This window comes from Meleagris gallopavo, chromosome 3 (genome assembly GCF_905368555.1).
Source record: "Meleagris gallopavo chromosome 3, MGAL_WU_HG_1.1, whole genome shotgun sequence".
Taxonomy (NCBI): Eukaryota; Metazoa; Chordata; class Aves; order Galliformes; family Phasianidae; genus Meleagris; species Meleagris gallopavo.
Window position 1 is genome coordinate 12063916 of NC_139406.1, and position 23062 is coordinate 12086977.

At 38.7% G+C, this 23062-nt stretch overlaps 1 protein-coding gene across 4 annotated transcripts in view; it reads right to left on the reverse strand.

Annotated features, from left to right (window-relative positions):
- Nucleotides 1-23062, reverse strand: part of FARS2 (phenylalanyl-tRNA synthetase 2, mitochondrial) — a 233585-nt gene that overhangs the window by 89736 nt on the left and 120787 nt on the right. For all 4 annotated transcript variants that reach the window (XM_031552760.2, XM_010708401.4, XM_085220264.1 and 1 more), the window contains one exon: nucleotides 7767-7927. In XM_031552760.2, coding sequence (XP_031408620.1) covers nucleotides 7767-7927 — 161 coding nt within the window. The remainder of the gene's footprint in view (nucleotides 1-7766; nucleotides 7928-23062) is intronic.

The following is a 23062-nucleotide window of genomic DNA, read 5'->3' on the forward strand; positions in this document are numbered from 1 at the left end:
AGCATATATATCACGTCTGGAAATTGTTTCATGGCTTATTTAAGCACTCCTTCTACCCATTATACTTCATCATTTGGGATGCAATAAAGACTGTTTGATATATTCAGTAGAAGAATTACTCATTTGTGAGCTATTTGTTTTAAAGAGCCTAAACCAGCCAAACAGCAAATAAATGAGGTTTAGAGATCAAAGGGAACCACAATAACACATGCTTCTGGACATTTAGCACTTTGGTAAGCAATCATTTAAATAGTACCAGGTGGACCTTATACTGGGTTGCACTGGCTTTTGCCTGTAGCAACATGATTCTACTGACTACACTGCAGCAATACTGGGAATCGGAAATTCATTTCTCCTTTACTTGATATTGGAAGGGTAAAATTGCTGCTTTTTGTTTTTAAATCTTTTTTTTTATTTTTCCAATTGGAAGGAAATACCTGATGGTCTGTTCCCAGCTACTGGGAGTCTTCAGTTTGTATTGACAACATCCCTGTTACAATTACCATATTTTCTAAGTGTTCAGCGAGTATCTTCTTAACAAATGAAATGTTCTACATTCACTGACATGAATGTGAAATGGACATTCTTGAAGCACTGCTTTTCTTTTTGTTTGTGCCAAAGCTTTTTATTGGGTATGCTGTGGATGCAATCCAAAAAGAACTGAGAGGCTGTTTCTCCCATTTCATTTCAGCTTTCAGGAGCAAAGAGAAGCTGAAAAATTGTGACCTTGACTCTTTTATTTGTTGTTTTAAACAGGTTGTGCTCCTTCTTTTATGTGACAGTATTTTTAAATTAATTGTTCAGAAGGACAAAGGAAAACACCTGGTTTGGGAAGATAGGGACACACAGGATATGTTTACAAACTCTGTGTTTAAATTGCTGTGTCTGATTGGAACTACAGTCAAAAGAAAGGACATCTTCCAAGTGGGAACAGAAGTATTTCACGTTTCAAGCTTCCAAAACCTCCATGGCACTCTCTACATTTATTAATAAGGCCCTGTACTTCCCACATAGTTGAGAATTTGAAGAAATAAATAAATAAATTCAATTTTAAAATAATCTGCCATGTCGTAACAACTGTACTGGTGTACTCCACAGGTCAGACTGAGCAAAGCTTAAAGCCAGATGGATCAAAGGTTTGAGTCTAGAGCACTGATGTGCATTGACAAGAGGGGAATTATTACCTATGAAAGATTATGGAGATCATGAGAGATTCCCAATGACAAGAGACACGCAATAGTTGTGCCACACTTCAGAAAAGCCAGGTGGCAAACCAGTGAACCAAAGGCTGGTAAGCTTCACCTTTGTCACGGAAAACCATACACTGGGTCATCTTGAAACACATTTCTGCACTCACGAAGGAAAAGGAAGTGACTAGAACTAGTCAGCATGGATTTATCAAAGCTGAATCAAGCCTGACCAACCTGAATGCTTCCTCTGACGAGATTTCTAATCCAGTAAAGCGAGCGAACAGCAGCTATAATTTACCTTGATTTTAGAAAGGTTTTTGGCATTGTTTGCCCAAGTTAGGACATTTTTGTCTGGAAGGCTGGATAAAGAGAGACGTGAAAAACACCAGTTGAATGGATTGACTCAGGCAGCATTGGTTAATGAGTTCTTAATGGCTTTCCTGTAAAGTATAAGTAGAGTATTGCAAGTGTCTGTCTATACTGGTACCTGTACAGTTTTCACATCCTTATCAGTGCCCTGGGAGTGGTGATCCAGTGCTTGCTCACAAAATCTGAAGAATGACACCAAACAGTGGGAGCTGACACACTCATAACTCGACTGCCATACACGGGGACCTAAACAGCCTGGAGGAATGAGACAGCTGTAACCTTACAAAATTTGAACAAGGATAAATGCCATGTTCTGTACCTGAAGGAAGAGCCCCAAAACTGCAGCAAGAAAACAGACTGAAGACTGACTGGTACACTGAATTCCAACTGCCTACAACAGCCATTTTGAAAGTTTTCTCAGTTTCAACCCTACAAGGCACTGATCACTCTTGTGATCTTACTCCTAGTAAGTAAGAGAACTCTGACCCAAACCTACTAAAGCATTTAGGATATACCTGACTTTGAGAACAGGAACTAACTCATTGATTTAAATGGGATTACTCACGGGTTAAAAGCTCAGCACATGCTTCAGTACTTTGCCTGACTGAGGCCAGAGGACTCAGGTTCCTGGAGCTTCAATACCAGCACTGGCTATAAATTATACAACACCCTGATGACAGAAGACTTGGTCAAGCAATTTCTAATCCGATCACGCAGTTCAGTACAGGGCCTCCCAAAAAAGAAGGTATTTTTGCCTTCTTTCCTTGCCTATCCAAAATAAAAAAACAAGTTTCACAACGTTCTGCAGAGTTTACAGACAAGCCCAAGATGCTACATGGCACTGTAAAGGTTTTACTGACATTCATTTAATACGATCTACAGAAGTCACACATAGGGAAATTCAACTTTCCTAAAGTCATGCCAATAAAATATTTATGCTATTCCATCATCTATTCTGTTGTACCTCCACATATGTATACACACACACTTTATACATCTTCAATTACAGTAAAACTAATTAGACAATAAATCACAGTTGAGACTGTACCTCATTTGTTCAGACATCCAAGTTGAATTTACATACTAATGGCTGTGCATTTGCCTTTAATAGATGCACTATTAGGAAGTAGCATAATAAATGAATAACCATTTAAGTTTGGAGTTACCTAATCTTGATGAAAAATATCTGAAAATGTAGTAGCACCTAGTGAATCCATTTATTTTTTTATTGGAAAATAAAGCTAATCACAGAATAAGAAGATAAATATAAATTATATAGTATAGCGTACTAATGATGGATTAGACAGACTCATTTTTTGCTCTGAACGCAGTAAGATTAAATTGGTTGAAATAGTTGGCTTACACATGAAATGATCTGTTTTCCAAAGCATGGAAAAAAGAACATAGATTAAAAAGGTTTAATTTATAAAACATTTCCCTTGGACCTGCAAGTGAATTTTATATTCATAATCTAATAAGGCTTCAGGACAAGCTACCTTGTCTCTCCGGAACAATCAGTTATGTGCACAAGAAAGATGTGCAAGGATGACGACTGCCTCAGTAAACTGAAAAGTGCACAGAAACAACAACATAAGGATGCTCTGTATAGAGGTCTAATTCATATGGCACACTGAACAAAGGCAAATGGAAATGAGGTAACCTTTGTTACTTTCCATAGGAGAATGATAGAATCACAGAATTTTAGGAGTTGGAAGGGTCCTCTAGAGATCACTGAGTCCAGGACCCTACTAAAGCAGGTTCCCTACGGCAGGTCTCACAGGAAATCATCCAGATAGGTCTTGAATATCTCCATAGCAGGAAACTCTACTACCTCTCTGGGCAGACTATTCCAGTGCACCATCACTCTCACAGTGAAATTCTTCCTTGTGTTAGTCTGGAGCTGCCTGTGTTCCAGTTTGTGCCCATTGCCCCTTCTTCCATTGTTGCTCGCCACTGAAAAGAATCCTCCCCAATGGACCTGACTCTCGCACTTTAAGTATTTATAAATAGAGACAAGATCCCCTCTCAGTCCTCTCTTCTCTGGGCTGAACAGCCCCAGGTTACTCAGCCTTTTCTCATAAGGGAGATGCTCCGGGCCCTTGATCATCTTTGTTGCCTTCCACTGGACTCTTTCTAGGAGATCTCTGCCTTTTTTGAACTGGGAAGCCCAGAGTTGAACACCGCATTCCAGACGTAGCCTCACCAGGGCAGAGTAGAGGCGAGGATCACCTCCTTCAACCTGTTGGCTGTGCTCTTTTAAATGCACTCCAGGAGACCATTGGTCTTCTTGGCCCCAAGGAGCACGCTGTTGGCTCACAGCCAATCTGCTGTCCACCAAGATAGGCTCACTTTGTGTAATGAATCATTTATTTCTACACAACATCAGCTTTCTGAAGCATCATCCCTTTCTGAGCATCATCCCTGCTAACCTTGACTGGACACTTTTCAAAGCAGAAATAGTCTCCTAATTTAGGACCATATACATCATTTTGGTTATAGCTGTGTGGGAGGTGGACAGTGAACAGTACAAGCTGCTACTCAGCTTTCCTCAATCCCAGCAGAGATGCTCTAGGAGCTCCGTGCATGCAGTCTCTATTAAAATGATCATGGTTAGAAAGTCTACTGTTACAAGTAGAAGCTAGTACTGTTTGGAAGAAAAGAGTTTGGAGACATTGCCCGTGCCAGCAGATACAAGGAAGTAGCAGCCTCTTAAGGTGATGAAAGGAGATGCTGAGAAGTAAGTGGTGCAGGGGCTATTGTAGATATTGCAGAATAATATAGATACTGCAGAAATGAGGAAAACAAGAAGAAAGCAACTCTTATAATCTCACCTAGGGAATCTGCATTTAGCTAGGGATCAGATAGTGCTTCCCTTAAAACAACGTAACATACTTCTGTCTGACCTGAGACTGGCCTACAAGACTCATCCGCAATCAAAATACTCATTTAAAAGAACAGCAGCAGCAGTAGCCACTGCCAGCATCAGCCGAAAGTGATTTTGTAAGGCAAGAGTAGTCAGTGGGCACAGCGTGCAGCTTGCTCAGTCTGGCAGCGCAGTGTGGAGGTTCTGGGAGCTGTCCTGTTTCCAGAGCCCATTCATCTTAATCAACATCTCTGGGCACATTGCACTTCACCTCAACTGTGAGAGTCGTCCTTCCCTAAATGTCATTTCATTTTTGTACCTCTTCTTGTAAGTTGTCAGCCCACAGACATATCTTTTTCTTTTAAGAATGCAGGTTCAAAAAGTGATTACATGCAACTCTGCTCAGAGCTCTGATGAGCAGAGAGATAACGGTGTACTAGATCGGATCCAAGCCATTTGTTTTACTACGTTACGCCTTGCAGGTGCTTAGTCTTTCCTGCCCTGTCCATCCGCAGCTCTTCATTTCACAGCCTGAACAGAAGCCCTACACATGAGTGACTGAAGGCAGGTAACTAGCCCGCGCTGCTGTGACTTCTGTCAAATCATAGCTGGAGCGATTTAGGTAATCCAAATCAACACCATAAGCTGATCTGTGGGGAGCAGCACTCTAGCGCTGCTGAGCTGAGTGACCCCAATGGTACAAGCACTGTCAGCTTTCCCAGCAGCTTTCTGACCTACTGAAGCCTACATGCATCAATTGAGCAACTGATTACACAGGAAAAAACTTGACACATTCAGACTGCTTAAGGGGACAAAACATATATTTATGTCCCAAGAAAAAACTCAAATTAAATTCCATTCAGAACAAGAATATGTTTAGCCAAGCTATTATTAAATGTTACTGCAGTTCACCGTGGTCTTAGTCTCTTTGAAGAACATTTTAATGAACAGAAAGAAAAATACTTCAGTTGGTGGATAATATCCAGATTATAAGAAGGGATAGGGGAATATCCAAAGGTTGAGAAGTCTATCACAGTTAAGCACATTAGGATGAACATTTACCCAGGCCTTGTGAGGCTGCAGCATTAAATTTGAGCAGTGAAAGGCTCTCAGAAAATGTAGTCCATACTGCTTCAGTTCAGCCAGGCTAAAAATACTGCACTGCCTTGTCTATAGAAAATCTATCACTTTTCTAATATCCCTCAAGATTTCTTAATCATCAACAGTGCAAGAGAGACTAAAAGTTTTCTTTCAAATAAGATATGAATAAACCCCGTGACAAATTAATTACATCTCTTTAGAAAGTAGACAGGTGCAGAAGGTCTGCTAACCTGGCTATACAGCATAGCTGAAACCAATTCTCATCAATGAAGACCCAAAGGTAGCACCAGAGATTATTTACATCATTCTCATTCAAAAGGTCATTAACCCTTAAAATGCAATGTCAGTATGTATAGGTAGAAAGTACTGAGCTCAAAAGGTTCAATATATGAAGGCTGGATACAGGCTACCTTCTAAACAAAAAAAGTCAAGCTAGACATTAGCAGTCTTGAGAGACAGCACTGAAAATTATAAACTAAGGGTTAGAATCATTTTTTTTTAAGAAGTTTTTGACATCAGAGGAAAAAAAAAAGCAAACTTTCTAAAACAGTGGACAGATTATTTCTGTAGAACAGTGAAAATAATTTAAATAACTCATCTTTCTGTCTTCTCTGCTCCTATCTCACACTTTATTCTCCCAGGCTTTCAACATTTTCTCTGGCCTGTTTGTTGGGGTACAGCAACTGCCAACACATTATTGCAATACAGCAGTAATTAATGGTCAGGTAATATTACTGCAGTCATTCTGTGGTTTAAGATAGAGCACAGTGGCAGCTGATGGTTCCTTTACCTTGAAGATAGACACTATTATACTACATCTCATGATTCATGTTACCACTTCAAAATGTGTTTAAATCAACAAAGCTCAATTTCATGGCTATCTCTACAAAAACAAATTACCAGATTTGTTATAAGAGATACAGGAAACCCACAGACAGATCCACTTTAGGAAAAGTGACAAAACTGTCTTCTTTCTGTAAGCAGTAACTACTATCTGATTGCCCCAGTGATAGTACTAGAGAAGCAAAAGAAAAAAAAAATCTATCCAAATGTTGTTTTGACTCTATCAGACAAGATTGCCGAATCATGGAATCACAGGGGTTGGAAGGGACCTCAAGTTCCTGTCATCAAGTCCATCCCCCTACTAAAGCAATACCCTACAGTAGGTTGCACAAGTAGACATCCAGATGGATCTTGAATATCTCCATTGAAGGAGACATCACCACTTCTCCGGGCAGCCTGTTCCAGTGCTCTGTCACTCTTACTATAAAGTTCTTTCGCATGTTTCTATGCAACCTCTTATTTTTAAGATGTGCCAGAACTGCCATGAACTCAAAAATGGATGCAGACATGATGACTGCCTCAGCTTTATCACTGTTGATTTTCCCTTTAAATTTTTCACTTCTACAAAAGGTTAATAAAGCTGTTCACAAACAAACTAAGGAAAATGGTAAAAGGCAGCAGCAATAAGCACTTTTATGTTCTACTAATTCAGACTTTGTCAGACATCTACACAACTGTCAGCTCAACTCCCCCAAAGACCAGTGATCCCAGCTGACTTAAGCCTTCCTGCGCTGATACTGGAGAATATTATGGAAGTAGTATTTCCACTCAATCCATTTATGCTTGACTACTTTGCTACTACAAGTAGTAAGACAAGTTGCCAACTACAAAATCATGTGAAGCCTCACCAGAGGAGTTTCAAAAGGAAAAGTTGAGACTACACTCCCACCCACCACTACCAACTGGAGGAAATAGCCAATGTATTGAAAATGGTGATACAGGTTCAGAAAACATTTTGTCAATGTTAAACAATGCAACTCATGCTGAATTCAATGAATTTAGAGTGAAATCAAAGGAGAAAATTAGAAACATATTACAATAGTTGAAATGTCAGCATCAAACAGGTTTTTATGAAAAGAATTCAAGAACACAATCAATTCAGACACACATCTTATTCTGGACAGATTTAAAAGTTAAATAAATGTTTAAGTATTATTCAAAAGAGAGATATTCATGGAGTATCAACAGCAACTCAGAACATTATCTGGCTGAAAACATGTTATTATCAACAGCCAGATTTTGTTGTTGTATATCAAAGAACCATGATAGTTTAAAAGCTTATGTTTAAAAATCTGACCCATTAGTGATCCAGAATTTTAATTATATTTAATTATATTATATTCTTTAGGCCTACACACACTTCTTACTGACAGAAAAATATTGCGTACATATTACTTTACCTGGAATTTTATTTTTTGGGAAATATGAGGCACAATAAATTGCTTCAAGAAGCGTTCATCTTCACTCCAGAACAGTCGGATGTCAGGGATATCATACAGGATCATGGCCAGCCTCTCTAAGCCCAAGCCAAAAGCCCAGCCAATTTTATCCTGAGCACCAGCTGCAACAAACAAACAAGATAAAAATTCAAGAGATTAAGTTCACAAAATCAAAAATTAATAATAAAATGTTCACCTATTTCCTAAGAAAAGAAAAAATGTAAAGTGCCAAGACAGAAATGCCTACAAGTAATCAGCAAATGAAAGATATATAGGCCACTGACATATCCCACTTCAACCAAAATGAGCAGCAAGATGGGGCAGATCACTGGGTCTAGGAACTAAAATAGGTAATGAAGCTGCACTCTGTGCTCTCTGGTTCCAAAGTTTCAGACAGATTTTGAGAAAGGCTGCAGAACACTACAAACATGTTTTCTTCGTTATCCTTCAAGCTTAGCTTTTCATGCCCAACTTGACTGTGTTTTCCTATGTGAATTTCCTATTCAAGATATTTTAAGTGGACTGATAGACCAGCCAAGTCCATGCGGCATTAACATCATTGTCAGCATTTGAGGATCAAAATTGCCTCTGTTGAGGCACCTGGGAAAAGCAGGGCAGTGGGCTGCTAGGCCCTGCCACATTGGCATCACACCTCCAAGCAGGTTACTCCTGGGATGCTTCCCCTGGAGAAAGCTGCTGCCCCCATATACACAAGTCTCTTTTATGCAGCTCTAAACATAAAAAGACAAGAATATTTAATCCACAAAAGCATTACAGATATTAATGATGCAACACTTCTGTCAGGAAATATTCATACCTTCTTCATTTACAGGGCAAGAGCGCTGAGTTATTAAAGTGATTTTTTTTTCCAATGTCATGAACCATATCCATGTTTACTCATCATTCTAGCAGTTTTGAACTAAGTTGAGAGCCTAGCAGCTCCACAAAGGCTCACAGCTTTTTCAAATTTAAACAAATTCCTAAATAAACACTTAGGCTAAAAGGATGTGTACATGTGTGACAGGCTTGACTCTTCCGCATTAGCATTAGCAGTGTGCATCCAAGTCATACGTTACCACGCATCCCACAGCTGCCATAGAATCACCACAGAATTACAGAAACATTAAGGTTGGAAAAGACCTCTAAGATCATCTGGTCTGACTGTCAACCCATCACCACCATGCCCACTAACCATGTCCCTCAGTGCTACATCCACACAGTTCTTGAACACCTCCAGAGACGGTGACTCCACCACCCCAACCTGTGCCACTGCCTCACCGCTCTTTCTGAGAAGAGATTTTCCCTAATATCCAACCTGAACCTCCCCTGGCACAACTAAAGGCTATTGCCTCTCATCCTATTGCAAGTTACCTAGGAAAACAGGCAGATCCTCACCTCACCACAACATCCTTTCTGGAAGCTGTAAAGATCAATAAGATCTTCCCTGAGCTTCCTCTTCTTCAGACTGAACAATCCCAGTTTCCTCAGCCACCCCTCGTAAGACTTGTAAGACCTATGCTCCACACCCTTCAGCAGTTTCACTGCAGTTATCTGGAAATGCTCCATAGCCTCAACATCTTTCTTGTAGTGAGGGACCCAAAACTGAACACAGTACCCACCAAAGCCAAGATCTCCCCTGAACATCTCTCTGCTCCTGCTGGCAACACTATTTCTGATACAAGTCAGGATGCCACTGGCCTTTTTGGCCACCTGAGCATACTGCTGGCTCATGTTCTGCCAGCTGTCAACTAAAATCCTCAGATCCTTTTCTACCCCACAGTTTTCCAGCCACTCTGCCCCAAGCTTGTAGCACTACACAAGATTTTTGTGACCAGAGTGCAGGACCTTTCACTTGGTGTTGCTGAACCTCGTATAATTGGCCTCAGCTCATAAATCCAGCCTATCCAGATCCATCTGTAGATCCTTACTACCCTCAGGCAGATCAACAGTTCTCCCCAATCTGGCGTCATCTCCAAACTTACCAAGGGAGCACTCAATCCCCTTGCCCAGATCACCAATAAAATATTAAACAGGACTGGCCCCAGTGCTGACCTCTGGTCATTAGTGATTGTTCATCAGCTGGATTTAACTCCATCTATCACCACTCTCTTGGCCCAACCATTAAGCCAGTTCTTTACCCAGTAAAGATTGTAACTGTCCAAGCCATGGGCCACCAGCTTCTCCAGAAAAATGCTGTGGGAGACTGTGTCAAAGGCTTTACACTAAAGTCTATGCAGACTATGTCCACAGGCTTTCCTTGACCCACTATATGGGTCACCTAGTCACAGAAGGAGATGAGTTTGGTCAGACAGTACCTGCCTTTCATGAACCCATGCTGGCTAGGCCTGTGTTATGGTTTCATGATTTTTCGTTATCAGTATTCCACATCATAACATCATGTAATGCACTGGGGGTTTGACTGCTGATGCTCAAGTTCTGGGTGCCTGTCTGGAGGAGAAGAAAAGCTACATTTCTCCAGGGGGCTTTGCGGTCAGCGAGGAGATATAACTCCCGGCAAGGTCACCTGATGTTCTCTTCTTTGCCTGCGCTGCTTCGCTTGCGCTTCTCTGCCTGCGCTTCTCTGCCTGTGCTTCTTCATCAGCTCAACTGGACTGCACTTCTCATCTCAGCGTTGTGGTGAGGCCGATCCACCTTCAATTTCACACACTCTCTCTCTCTCTCCTTATAAAATTCTGCTGATACCATATTTAGTAGATTAATTTGTTTCACCCCAGATTGTTGCCGCTGTTTTTAATTATTTCGGGGTCCCCTATTTTCCTTTTCCGGAGGCGCGGATCCGCGGATCCCTCCGCCCTTCTAGTCACGGAACTGGGCCAAACCAGCCCGTAAACCGTTGACAGCCTGACCTCCTGATTGTGCTGCACATGCCGTGTGATCATGCTTAGGACGATATGCTCCATAACCTTCCCCAGTACTGAGGTCAGGCTGACAGGCCTGTAGTTCCCCATATCCTTCTTCCAAACTTTGTTATAGATGGGAGTCACACCAGCAAGACCACAGTCATATGGAACCTCACCAGTTGTCCAGAACTGCTGACAAATGATGGAAAGTGTCTTGGCAAGCACTTCATCAGCTCCCTCAGTACCTTCAGGTGAATCCTATCTAGCCCCATGGACTTGTGACAGTCTAGGTGGAGCAGCAGGTCACTGTTTCCTCCTGAATGAATGGCAGGATTATTCTGCTCCCTATCCCTGTCTTCTAGCTCAGAGGGCTGAGTACCTTGAGGATAACTGTTCTGATTAATAAGAAAAAGAAACAGAAAAAGACAGAAGTAAAGAAGGCATTGAGTACTTCAGCTTTTTCCTCATCCAATAAAGGATGGTGATTCTCCTTGGCACTCATTTTGTTGTTAGTGTATTTCTAAAAACACTTTTTGTTGTCTTTTACAATGGTAGCTGAATTAAGTTCTAGCTGGGCTTTTGTCGTTCTTATTTTCTCTCTACTTATCCTAGCAATATCCTTGTACTCTCCCTGACTTGCCTGCCCCTTCTACATGAGGCAAACTCCTTTTTTCCAGGAGTCTCAGCAAAAGCTCCCTGTTCACTCAGGCTGGTCTTTCTCCACATCAGCTTGTCTTAGGGCACATGAGGATAGCTGTTCCTGTTCCTTTAATATTTCCTTCTTGAGGAACGTCCAGCCTTCTTGGATCCCTTTGCCTTTCAGGACTGACTCCTACGGGACTCTCCCAATCAATCTTCCAAACAGCCTGAAGTCTGCTCTGCAAGGTAGCAATTCTGCTGACCTTCCTCTCAAATTTACCAAATCAATAACTCTATCATTTTGTAGTTGCTATCCCCAAGATGGCTTCCGACCACCACATCTCCCACCAGTACTTCTCTGTTCATAAAAAGTAGATCTAGCAGGACATCTCCCTTGGTAGGCTCTCTTATCAGCTGCATCAGGAAGTTACATTCTATATACTCCTGGAACCTTCGAGGTTGTTTCCTTTCTGTTATATTGTATTTCCAGCAAAAACCTGATAAGTTGAAATCCCCCATGAGAACAAGGACTAGCAATTGCATGACTTCTGGCAGCTGCTCATAGAATGCTTCATCTACCTCTTCATCGTGGTTGGGTGATCTACAACAGGCTCTCAGTAGGACATCACTTTGCTGGCCTTTCTCTGATCTCTACCCATAAGAACTTAACCTTATCATTACCAGCACTGAGCTCTGCACTACCAAAACACTCCCTAACATACAGATCCCATTAGATCAACACTGTTCTTACACTCTTATGTATTAATTTAAATTAATTTTTTTTTCATCTTTGGACTCAGAAACTTCCCCACCATCACACAGGAGGCTGGAGGCAGAACTCTATTTAGTGACAACAATCTCTTATCAGAAAGAAGACAGAGTGCACTTATTTGGGGATTGGTGGTTGCATTCAGTGATGAGATGAACAGTCTAGAGTCTTTTTAAATAATGGTAGGCATAACAAGTTTGGGAAAAGAGACACAGTCATCACTTTTCATTCTTTTAATTAACATGAATCTGCTTATTTACTCAGAATACCTAATTGATTTGCAATGCATTTTATTTCTGCAAAGAATGTTTCGATTTCATATCAGCAACTTCTTGGGAGGACTACATCACACTACTTTGCACTATCAAACAAAAAACTACTCATCTATGTACCTAAAAACTCAAAGCACTGTCATCTGAGCTATGAATAAACAGCCATCTGTTGGATAATCTTATACAATTATCAGAACACAAAATGCTTAAGTTCTAGAAGTAAAAACCATATCAGTGAATTCCTTTCTGTTCAGAAAGAAAAAATAAAAATGTGGACAATTGGAATTTCTCCTCAAAACAGCAATAATAAATTTCTGATACATCCCATATCTTCATTTATTTTAACTATGATCTCTTCTCCAAAACCTTTTTATAACCCTCCAAGCCAATGTAGCATAAAATATGTGATCAGAAAATCTGAAGAACAGTCCTGAACATATTTCTGTTTGGAAATTAAAAGTTAACCTTTCTGGTGAGTGAGGCCACTCCAAAACTTTTCATAGTGAACATGTTCTATATACATTGAATTTTGATAATTAGGACATACAGAAGTCAAGCTAGTGTGAATCAACATGAAAGAATGAACAAACCCAAATAACTTAAAACATTCTGTTTAAGAGATGTAGCCAAAGCGGCAGATTCCAGGGACCTGGTGAGGCAATCACAGTGTCACTGCTTGAAATAATGCAGCCCAATGGATAAAGCATTCCTGACAATCAAGCTTTACCCAAATAGCCCTCAAAGGTTTGTACAGTGCCAGGTTCCTGCTGCCTGACATGAAAACCTTGACCAGAAAACCAGAAAAAAAAAATGCTGGAAGGTTTGCATGTCAGGTAGCCAAAGAGAGAAAAGGAAAGGATAAAACTATTTGATTGGCTTGCCACATTAAAAGCTGATTCAGTCCAATCTCAATAAAAGAAAAGGTTGCATTGTTGCAACTGTGTCTTACAAGAGACCCTGAGCCCTTATCTTCAAGAAGTCATACCTAAGTGCCTTGCTCTTAAGCTTCCAGACCAGATGAATACATGGATCTACTGAAATATTGACCAACTGAGCCATTCTCTAAAAATAATTTTAACTAAAAGCTAAATTTCATAAAGCATATTTCATCCACAATTGAAATACAAAAAAAAAAAAGTTAAAAAAAAAAGTAGTTCAATATTTGTTTGCTAATGTAAAACCAATCTTTAAAATAGAGTTTGAACTGCAAGAGCATGTCCTTGCATTAGAATCAACCACTGTATAGCTTTCTGTGTCTTATAATACTATTACTAGCTTAAACTACACCAAGCAAGATGGGAAGCTTTGCAATTCCTCTGTGAGACATAATAATAGTCTAGAAGAACTCCTGGATTATATCCACGGAATCCTCAGAAATACCCAGACAGAAATGTTCAACTTCCCAAGGAGAATAAGGCAAGACATTTTATAATGCACGAGACTCTTAAAGCATATTTTGCCAGGTAGTATTGGGAACAGGCTGACAAAACTTTCTTTGTTATACACTTCACCCACACTTATTTTTGTATCTATGCTGGCTTTTATTTAACAATTTTTGAGACTCCTGTAAAGCTGCCAATAAAGAAATCTTGCTTTCAATAGAGCCTAAATTGGGTCTTCAAATTGTTATGCTCAGCAGTTACTGAAAGTGAAAAAAATTAGATTTTGATCTTAGATCGAGGCAAAGTCAGGAGCATCCAACTGCCCTGCATATAAGGTGTTCTTCTCAAAATGCTCAGAAATGAATATATCCAAAGGAGATGGAGCTAAAAGCTGGGATGAAGTCCAGAAGCGAAGACTCAAATTTCTTCTCCTGCTTTTAGTTTAACTCATAGTTATTACTGAAACAGATTCACAGTGGGCACAGGAGTGAACAAATTCTCAAGGATATACACACACTACACATCATGTTTTAGAAGACAAATCAATGTTTTAAACTGTGTAGAACATAATTTATGTATATAATGAACCCAGGCAGTCTTGTACATAGTCTCAACAGCTGCACTGAATGAAGTACACCACAGAGTACAGCCTAACAGTATACTGCCTTGATTCACCAGTGGAAAACAGAAGACAAGGAAAACCAAAGCTAAAGGATACAGACTTTCTCCCACGCACAAATCAGAGAGAACAAAGGAAACAAAACCTCATCCAGAGTGGCTATCTAGCAATGTACAACACCTCAAAATGGGAAGTGTACTTCACAAGCTTCAGTATCAACCACATGTTCTCATATACTCTCCTCAGACATCTTTTCTGTTTACCTTCCAATTCAAACTAGCAACACGTAAGCCTTCTCTCCAATTGGTACCTCAGTCATTTGTTCTTTTCCATCATCTTCACTTTCCTTTTTATCCATTTGCACATTGTACAGATGTACTTCAACAGATCACCCAAGAGCTCTTTACTGATAATCAGATTTAATTGTGAGTTGACACAAAACTTCAGAAACTCTAGAAACAAAGACCTATGCTCATATTTGAGATTCACGGACAGCTTATAATCAAGGGTTTGAAAATAGCTTCTGCAGCATTAAGATTTGCTTACTAGTATAGGTTAAGAATGTACATTCTGCACCACAGCAATGATGTAAACTGTGCTTAACTGTGCTAGAAATAAAACATTTTAAATGGCTTCCTACTTTAGATAAAACTCCCATATACTGAGAGTCCAAGATTTCACATGGCAAAAAAAAAACAACCCACAAAGGTATCCATATAACACAGAAGAGCTTATGGAACTGTGAGGTCAGGTGGCATGTTATTAAGCAACTGAGGTCAAAAATCTTACAGAAGTTTCTTTCTTAACTGCTCTCTTCATCAGAAGCAAAAATCAAAACTGTCACATTATTCTCTAACTGTTAAATTGATGCATTCAGGCTCCTATGTGCAATCCAGTCTAAATTACCTCCTAAAATAAGGACTTGGCTTTCGGACTATGCATGCTAAGTAAGCTACTCCTCAAGAACTTGAGAGAAGAAGTAAACATTCAATTATGCCTATTCTTGTTGAAAAAGAACTTATCTTTCTAAATCTCAAATGTGGAATAATTTTCTAACAATAATAGTCACTTTGAGACCACAGCTTTGTCTCATGGGTCAGACTGATCTGTTCTGCTTGCTTCACTTGAAAACTAAGCAAAAGAACTTTAAAGGCTTTGATTGAGTTTTTAATATTTATGTTTATTTTTGTTCCATAACCAAAATAGTCTCGTACATACATACTAAAGGAACAGTCTGTTAAAAAAAAATTTAGCAAGGGAAGCCATCCACTAGATTCAATTTTCTTCTAATATGTAATTAACACACATTCTACCATCTTTTTCTAATATTTCATCAAGCCAAATAGCTGGGAGGAAAACACTTCTGGTCAGGAGAAGGGAGGTCAGGAAAAGTGGGTGAGGAGGAAAGAACAAATCAACCAGAAAGAACTCTTTTTTTTTCACCTCAGTCTTTTTTATTTTCCAGTTATTTTATCTTTCAACTTCCAAAGTAATGAATTCTTCAGTCCATCTCCCTTGCTTTTTTCCATCTACCTCCCTATGCCTGAATCCACTTCTTCTGAACCCGCACACTTCTAAGTACTTACAACAGACACAGTGGCAAAACTACCATTAAACCAAATGTTACCTAAAACTACAGTTATTTTTTCAAGGTTCACAACCACAATGCAATAAGATTTATCCTTTGAAATGGTGAAAAGTGACTGCTTAACTTCCAAGTACAATACGAGATATAGTATTAACTACAAACACTTTTATGGTATATGGTCTTTCCTCTTCCTTGTACTTCAGTCCACAGATATGAACAAATGACTTGCTTAGTTTTCTTTTTTCTTTTTCTTCTTCCTTTATAGTGGAACATCTTAAGATTGAACATCTTCCATGGAGGGCAGTGCAGTTCACTTTCTTAGTTTATGTCACAGAGCACGAAACAAGCTGACACTTGAGAGGTTTATTTCTCCTGACTGCCTGTGGGTTTTAGTACTGCTCTTTTTGTTCTGTGTATGTAAAAGCAAATTCCATTTCCTTTGATAATGCTTTGTTCATTCGGGGAAACATTGGATTTTTGAGTTGTTGGGTCCTTAATATCTTTAAGTAATGTTAATCTCCCTAGATAATGTGGCCACACAGGTCTGAAAAAATAAAAGTTATGGAAACTACATGAGGGGCTGCCATTTCTTGGAAAGACTATATCTACAGTATTGTTCAAAAATTCAATTACAAATCTCATTTTTCAAGCGTGTAAAAACAGATGGTCAAAATTCATTCCATATATACTCATTGTCCCAGATGAAAGCTTCTTGGCAAAATTTCCCCAATACCTATGTTGACTATTTAGCATCTTACGAAATGTTTTTTTCTTCAAGAACAGGCAGAGCAAGGAACAAGAACATGATGACCATCACAATGTGATATAATCTTCAAGAGATTAAGACACTTCCAAATATACAGAGGTATAAGTTTATGTGCATCACAGCACTGGATGCTATTTTTCTTTTGTTTGATATTCCTATTCAAAAACCAGAACAGACAGAGCACTTGTACATTTCCAAAGGTTAATAACTGTGTTCAGCTACTAGCAGCACAGCATCAAGTTTAGTCTGAAAATGCACACGGTAAATTCAACTTCTACAGGCAAGAACTGATATTGCGTTCTGTGTCTGTACAGCACGTACCATAATGACCATAATGAAGCCTTGAGGTCATAAATGGGTATCCTTCACTCTATAGTATCTAAATCAACATAGAAATAAGGTTTATGATTTAACATCTACACTCTTCTGCCATAAATTCATTCTGTGGAAAAATCTCAAGAAAAGCCACATTGCTCATATAGGAACCACTTGCCCTGTAACTAAGATTGAGTATTGCCAAGGTTCCAGGTACACACATTTAATTCCAAAATTGCAACGGGAAAGATCTAGGTGTAGCTAAATATATCATCATAATGCATAGGTCAAGAAATCTTTGTTCAGAATCACTAGCTTTGACTTTCTTCTATTCTTATAGCAAAAAATTACTCCACTGGAATACTCTTCTTGCATTCTACAACGTGTCTATAGGCACTCTTCAAAAATTTTATAATTTATGTCATCAACTTATCTCATTCACAGTAGTACTACAGACCTTCATGCTCTTCTTGCCTACCAGCAGAATATTTAGCTGTAGACTATTTCTAAAATTAACCCATAATATCCATATGAAGCAGGCAACGATAAAGTAATGAACTGAAGAGGAAGTAATTGTTGTTTCTTGAATGTTCAAATCAACACATTTCCTCTCTAGTTTCTAATTTATATGGAATTTCTAAGTTATAGCATTCATTCCTGAAAAATAACGTTTTCTAAACAGCAGCACAAATTGTATTACACTGGCATAGTGTTTGAAGGAGTTTTACACAATACAGTATTAGCAGCTTCTATACTGCTACAGTTGGAAGAAGGGTAACATTGTGATGTCCCATGTTAATATATTAAAAACTATACAAGAAAAGTTGAAAAAAGTAATAAAAGCATGAGAAGACGTTTTGCTTGAAGCCCTTGAAATAACTTGTGAAAGCATCTTAGTTGCACATTTTGCACAGGCTTCTTGCCCACTCTTGTAATGCAGTTGACACAGCACGTAAAGGATGACAGAAACAGATGCAGAAGCAATAAGACATACAAGTGAAGCAGATTATGCTCTGCAATTGTTGCGAGCAAAGAAGCACGACTACAACAACCGTATAATAAATGAAATAAATAGAAAAGAATCCTACAAGAGCTTGTTTTTCCCTCAGGGATTAATATCTTGCAAAGACTCCACTGTTCTTATAACTTCAAAATGAAGTTCATATGTCGTCTTTCAATGTCCAATTCTAAATCCCCCTTTTATCTCTAATAGCATTTCCTGGTAAGGTGTATCAGTAGCAAACTGCCCCATTTCAAATGCAGGGCAGTTTTCCTAGGGATGACAGGCAACCGAGTAAGTACATGCTTTTGCTGAAATAAAAACTAAAATCTTGCTTTATCAGATCACAACAACCCCAAAACACAGCCTTTAGACAACAGTAACGTTTCCCCAACAGAGTGTATTCATATAACTTGTTTTTCTTTGGAAAGCTTGATGAGATTTTCCTTAACAATGCACCTTATCAACAGCAAAGCTCATCTACAACAGCACAACTTCAGCAGCAGCAGCAAGTTGGTTCTGCTGGAATGAAGTGCACCAATGGCACACCTACTACACCGGTACGTTCCTCCTAGGCAGGGCTGGAGAATGATCCACGTACTGGCTGTGACCTCCTCTAAACTATATGTTTCTGATTTTCTGAATTTCTGATACATTTATGATGTTTATGTAAGCACAGCAGTATCCCACAGCCAAGGTCCTGATGATTTACTGCAGTTATAGCTGCTGAGCGGAGTTGCCTGGCTAACCAGCAGCCAGGAATGAAGGGAGGGCTTACTGCAAAGCAACGTGCTGCAGGATAACCCCATAATAACCCTCTTCTGAGGCATATGTATTGTACAGTACAGTTCACTCCCTTACACTGAGACCAAGAGTACAAACCAAAACAGTCTTTGCTTTTGAAGGATAAGGGATTTCCTGAGAAAATACATTCAAAGAAGGCAAAGTGCAGCATAGCTCCCTCCAATGAGCAGTTAAAACTACAAATAAGATGGGCTTGAGAAGAAATCAGGCTTTACTAGAAGTGGACTCAAAACTATGGGTGCTCTATCCAAGAGCTTACTTGAAGCTTAATGAAAACAGGGGGCAGGGAGGAGGGGAACAAACCAAAGCACACAGACTTCAGTAAGGCATGGAGAGGTGCCTGCTCACAGCTCACCACCCCACTCTGGGCAGTGTGCTGGGCAGATGCACAAAGACAGAACCCTGGCCTGTTTGGGGAGAGGTGCATAAACGTCTGAGTATCACTGCACCTAAATGTGAGAGAGCCAAGAATTACTTTGAGTTATATATCTTCCACTATAAACTATTTTCTTGGAAATGTTCTGCTTGCACGTACAATGTAAGCAAAAGGTTTCTGCTTTACTATTTTACTTCATTGCTAAAATATTTAAATGAATTAACAGAGAAGGCTACTCATCTGCTTGTCTTTCTGGAGGAATGAGTATATTAATAAAGGTCTTGCTCAGTTGAAAAACTGCAATTTAAACTCTGTTTACAAAGAGATTCCTTTCTCAAGATAAACCCACTAGTTCTCTAACTAATGTTCCTTTTTCATCATTGATAATTAATTTGTTGTTATGAACTGAAGTCAGTTTTGGGGAGGGAACGTGACTGACACAGAATGATAAATGTTACTCTCCCTAATTCTATAATTACTACGTAATAACAATTAATGAAATACTATTTTGCTAGGTGAAGGGGCTCCTGTGCTTTTAAGATTTACTCTCATGATCAACTGTATCCCTTAATAGCTATCGGAAATAAAATTAAAAGAAAATTTTTCCTAAAAAATAAACCTGCACATAGCTCTTAATTACATCTTATTTCTTTTGCAGATTGAAATTTGGCAGTAATTGCTGCAGAAGCTCATAACCTCGGTAATATCTGCCCTGCTCTCATTTAGAGAAGTCCATGCTGAATCTCAGTCCCACTTGTCAACATAGAAGAATTTGAAAAATATCAGCATTAGTTTTAGTGGACAGATACTAATTGGGTTGTTATTTTGTCACTGCGTAAATTCTCAGTGACCTTTCCAAAAAGAACTAACAAGTCAATAGAAACTGTTTCTTCTTGACTTTCTCCACCACCTTGTTATTTTTTTTTTTTAATTTTTAAATAGCCATCATGCTTCTTCATCTCTTTTCAGCTGCATGTATATATATATTTTTTTTTTCACTTTTCTTAAGGTAAAGAAAGGATAAGTAAGTTGGTTTCTTGTTCATTTCCTTACTTTGCATTTTATGTTAATGGACATTTTCTCAGTTGCTAACTCAAGTAACCCACTCAGTACTGAAGGCAAAAAACATCAGATTTCCAGCACTAACTACGTTAAGAGCTCAGTCCACTCCTCAAATATGAAAACATAACAAAAATGCATACAGAAGGGCCAGTTCTCAGCAGCTGATACATATTTGTGTATCTTGTAAAGAGATGACATCTCAACAAACATAATCTGTTTATGTCTGCATACCCACTGAATTTACCAGATACTTATTTGTAACTACAAGTTATATCAGCACTGTTACAAAGATTGAACCAGCTCTGCACTCGAGCACTTCCTCTGGTGGGCAACGGGTCTTGCTAACACTGCAGACAATGGAAACCCAAAGTTACTGTTAAGAAAGAAAAAGATGGCATGGAGAGCTCTGCTCTTGGAACACTATCTATCTCCTAAAAGCAAATGTTTGTACACAAATGCACACACCGTGGAGAACAAACAGGAAAAATGAGAAGTCTAAGAACTTCTCATGTGACCTGACCAGGATGACAGCATTATAGCCATGGTGGAAGAGCTGGCTTGCAGCTGCAGTGCTGGAGCTATGAATGGATGCAGGCTTCTTTGACAACTTAAAACTGGGTTGAACAAAGTCCTGAACAACCGCTTTTGCCTGGGCACGCTTTGATCATACAATCACAGAATCACCAATGTTGAAAAAGACCATCTAAAAGATCTAATTCATGATGCGGACTACTGGCCTCCAGAGGCTCCCTTCCAGCCCACAAGATAAGTTTTGTTTGTTGGTTTTTGCTCTTGTTTTTTCAATTCAATTGCTTGCATTCACTCGTTAAAGAAGAATGTTGCAAGTGAGATGCTTACAGGGAACAAAATACAAACATGAGATGTCATAAGTTTTCACAGGTTACTGAAAATACAATATATTCATCCACACAATATACTAAATTTTGTGTAGTATTATCTAACAGTGCAAACTGCAGAAGTTCACTTTGTATAAAATTCATACAATCCTTGCCAATCATGTTAAACAGTGTTCTTTGCTTCTTTCCTAAGATCCTCATTCAATTTTTATGTTAATATTTTGGGAAGCAGAATCCTGTCAGATATACAATACTTCATATCATAATCCTGAAATAAATTATCATGCCTTCAAATTAAACATACTCCAATGGAAAAAAAAATCCAGATCCTCTCACTTGTTCAGCAAAAACTTCCCAGATTTCAACTCCAGAATTCCATTAATGTTCTGTTTGGGAACCTCTCACATTACTGACAGCATCTTGATATTCACACTGAAAAAGTGAGTTTGAAAGTATGTGTCCTAATATATACTAAAAAGCAAACTGGAGATCTTCAGAAGACGCCTTACCAAAAAGGACAAACCAACAGAAACTTTTCTGGCTGAACTCCCTTGACATTTTTAATGTCTTGTTGTCTCAGACTGTGAGGAAAAAAAATAAAAAGCTTATAAAAGTACTAAATACCAATTAGCAATGCCTCATTCATACGTTTGTTTGCTAACTGGAAACTGGACATTTTTATACTGTGCAGTATAAAAAGTACGTGGATTTAAATTAAATAAGAGAAATAGTAGCAGTCATCAAATGAACACACAGGTACGTAAAACCATTTAGACCCAAGGGGATTACACACCGCAACTCCTTCATTACTAATACAGGATTGGAAAATTGATAATACCAAGCAGAAAACTCCCTTACAAGGATATCTCACCATCTGGCTTATCTGAAACCCACAGGGAGTTAAACAATAAAGGACAATAATTTTCCATCAGCGATGCAGCAGCACAGAGTGGAGGACAAGAACCAGACAAACCCCAGAGAGATTTGTGTTTTGAAGCATTTTTTTTGCTGGATTCTTTATATTTTCTTGCAAACATTAACCCTTAGGGAGACACTATGAAAAAAGGTGATGATTAACCTTACCATAGAAATCATGAAACTTGAAGCATATCAGTAATTTCCTCACTGAAATCATATCATTACTAATTGAGTAATATAGCTCAGAATCATTGATTTCTAAAACTGATGCCTGAATCATGAAAATACACTTCAACACAAGTTTGTGCACTCTAACTTTCTGAAGCTTTTGAGCTTCCAAATGTAGTAAATTCTACATTACAATGCCGCATTAAGATAATTAGATATTTTTAAATTATTAATTTAAATCTAACCAATTACCTGCTCATTCTGTTTATGAGGAATTTGTCACAAACTGAAAAAATAGGAATCTGTGACTTGTGCTTTAATGTCTTAAACTGCACATTTTATCAAAAACCACAGACTATAAAACTTCCTTACTCTATACCCCGTTAGTCATACAGGAATAAGTTTCACTTGTCAGACAATAAAAACACGTGATTGCAAGCATGCTGTAAATTATACAAGTGGGATAATAAACAACATCAAATTTATCCTTGCCAGCTAACTGCTAAGTGTTGGCAGCTAGAAATAATGCTAGAACCAAATACATACAATATTTGTCTATTCCATTTATCTACTGTAGATTTTTCCACACATATTTATCTGATAAAAACATTAGTGGTCATGAGGCAAAAGAGCGAAATGGACCCCTGTTCAGCTCTAACACAGAACTATCTAACTTTCCTTTCATCATTTTTTTTCATTTTTGTACTCCAAAAATACACATATCTCTAAAAACACAAAATACTATAAAATCACAATAGTTGCATGGGCATGACTTGGCATTAAAATAGTACAAACTCAACACAATCACCACATTTTCATTTCCCTTGTCAGTTCCTAGGATGTATTGTGCATGAGTGGCAC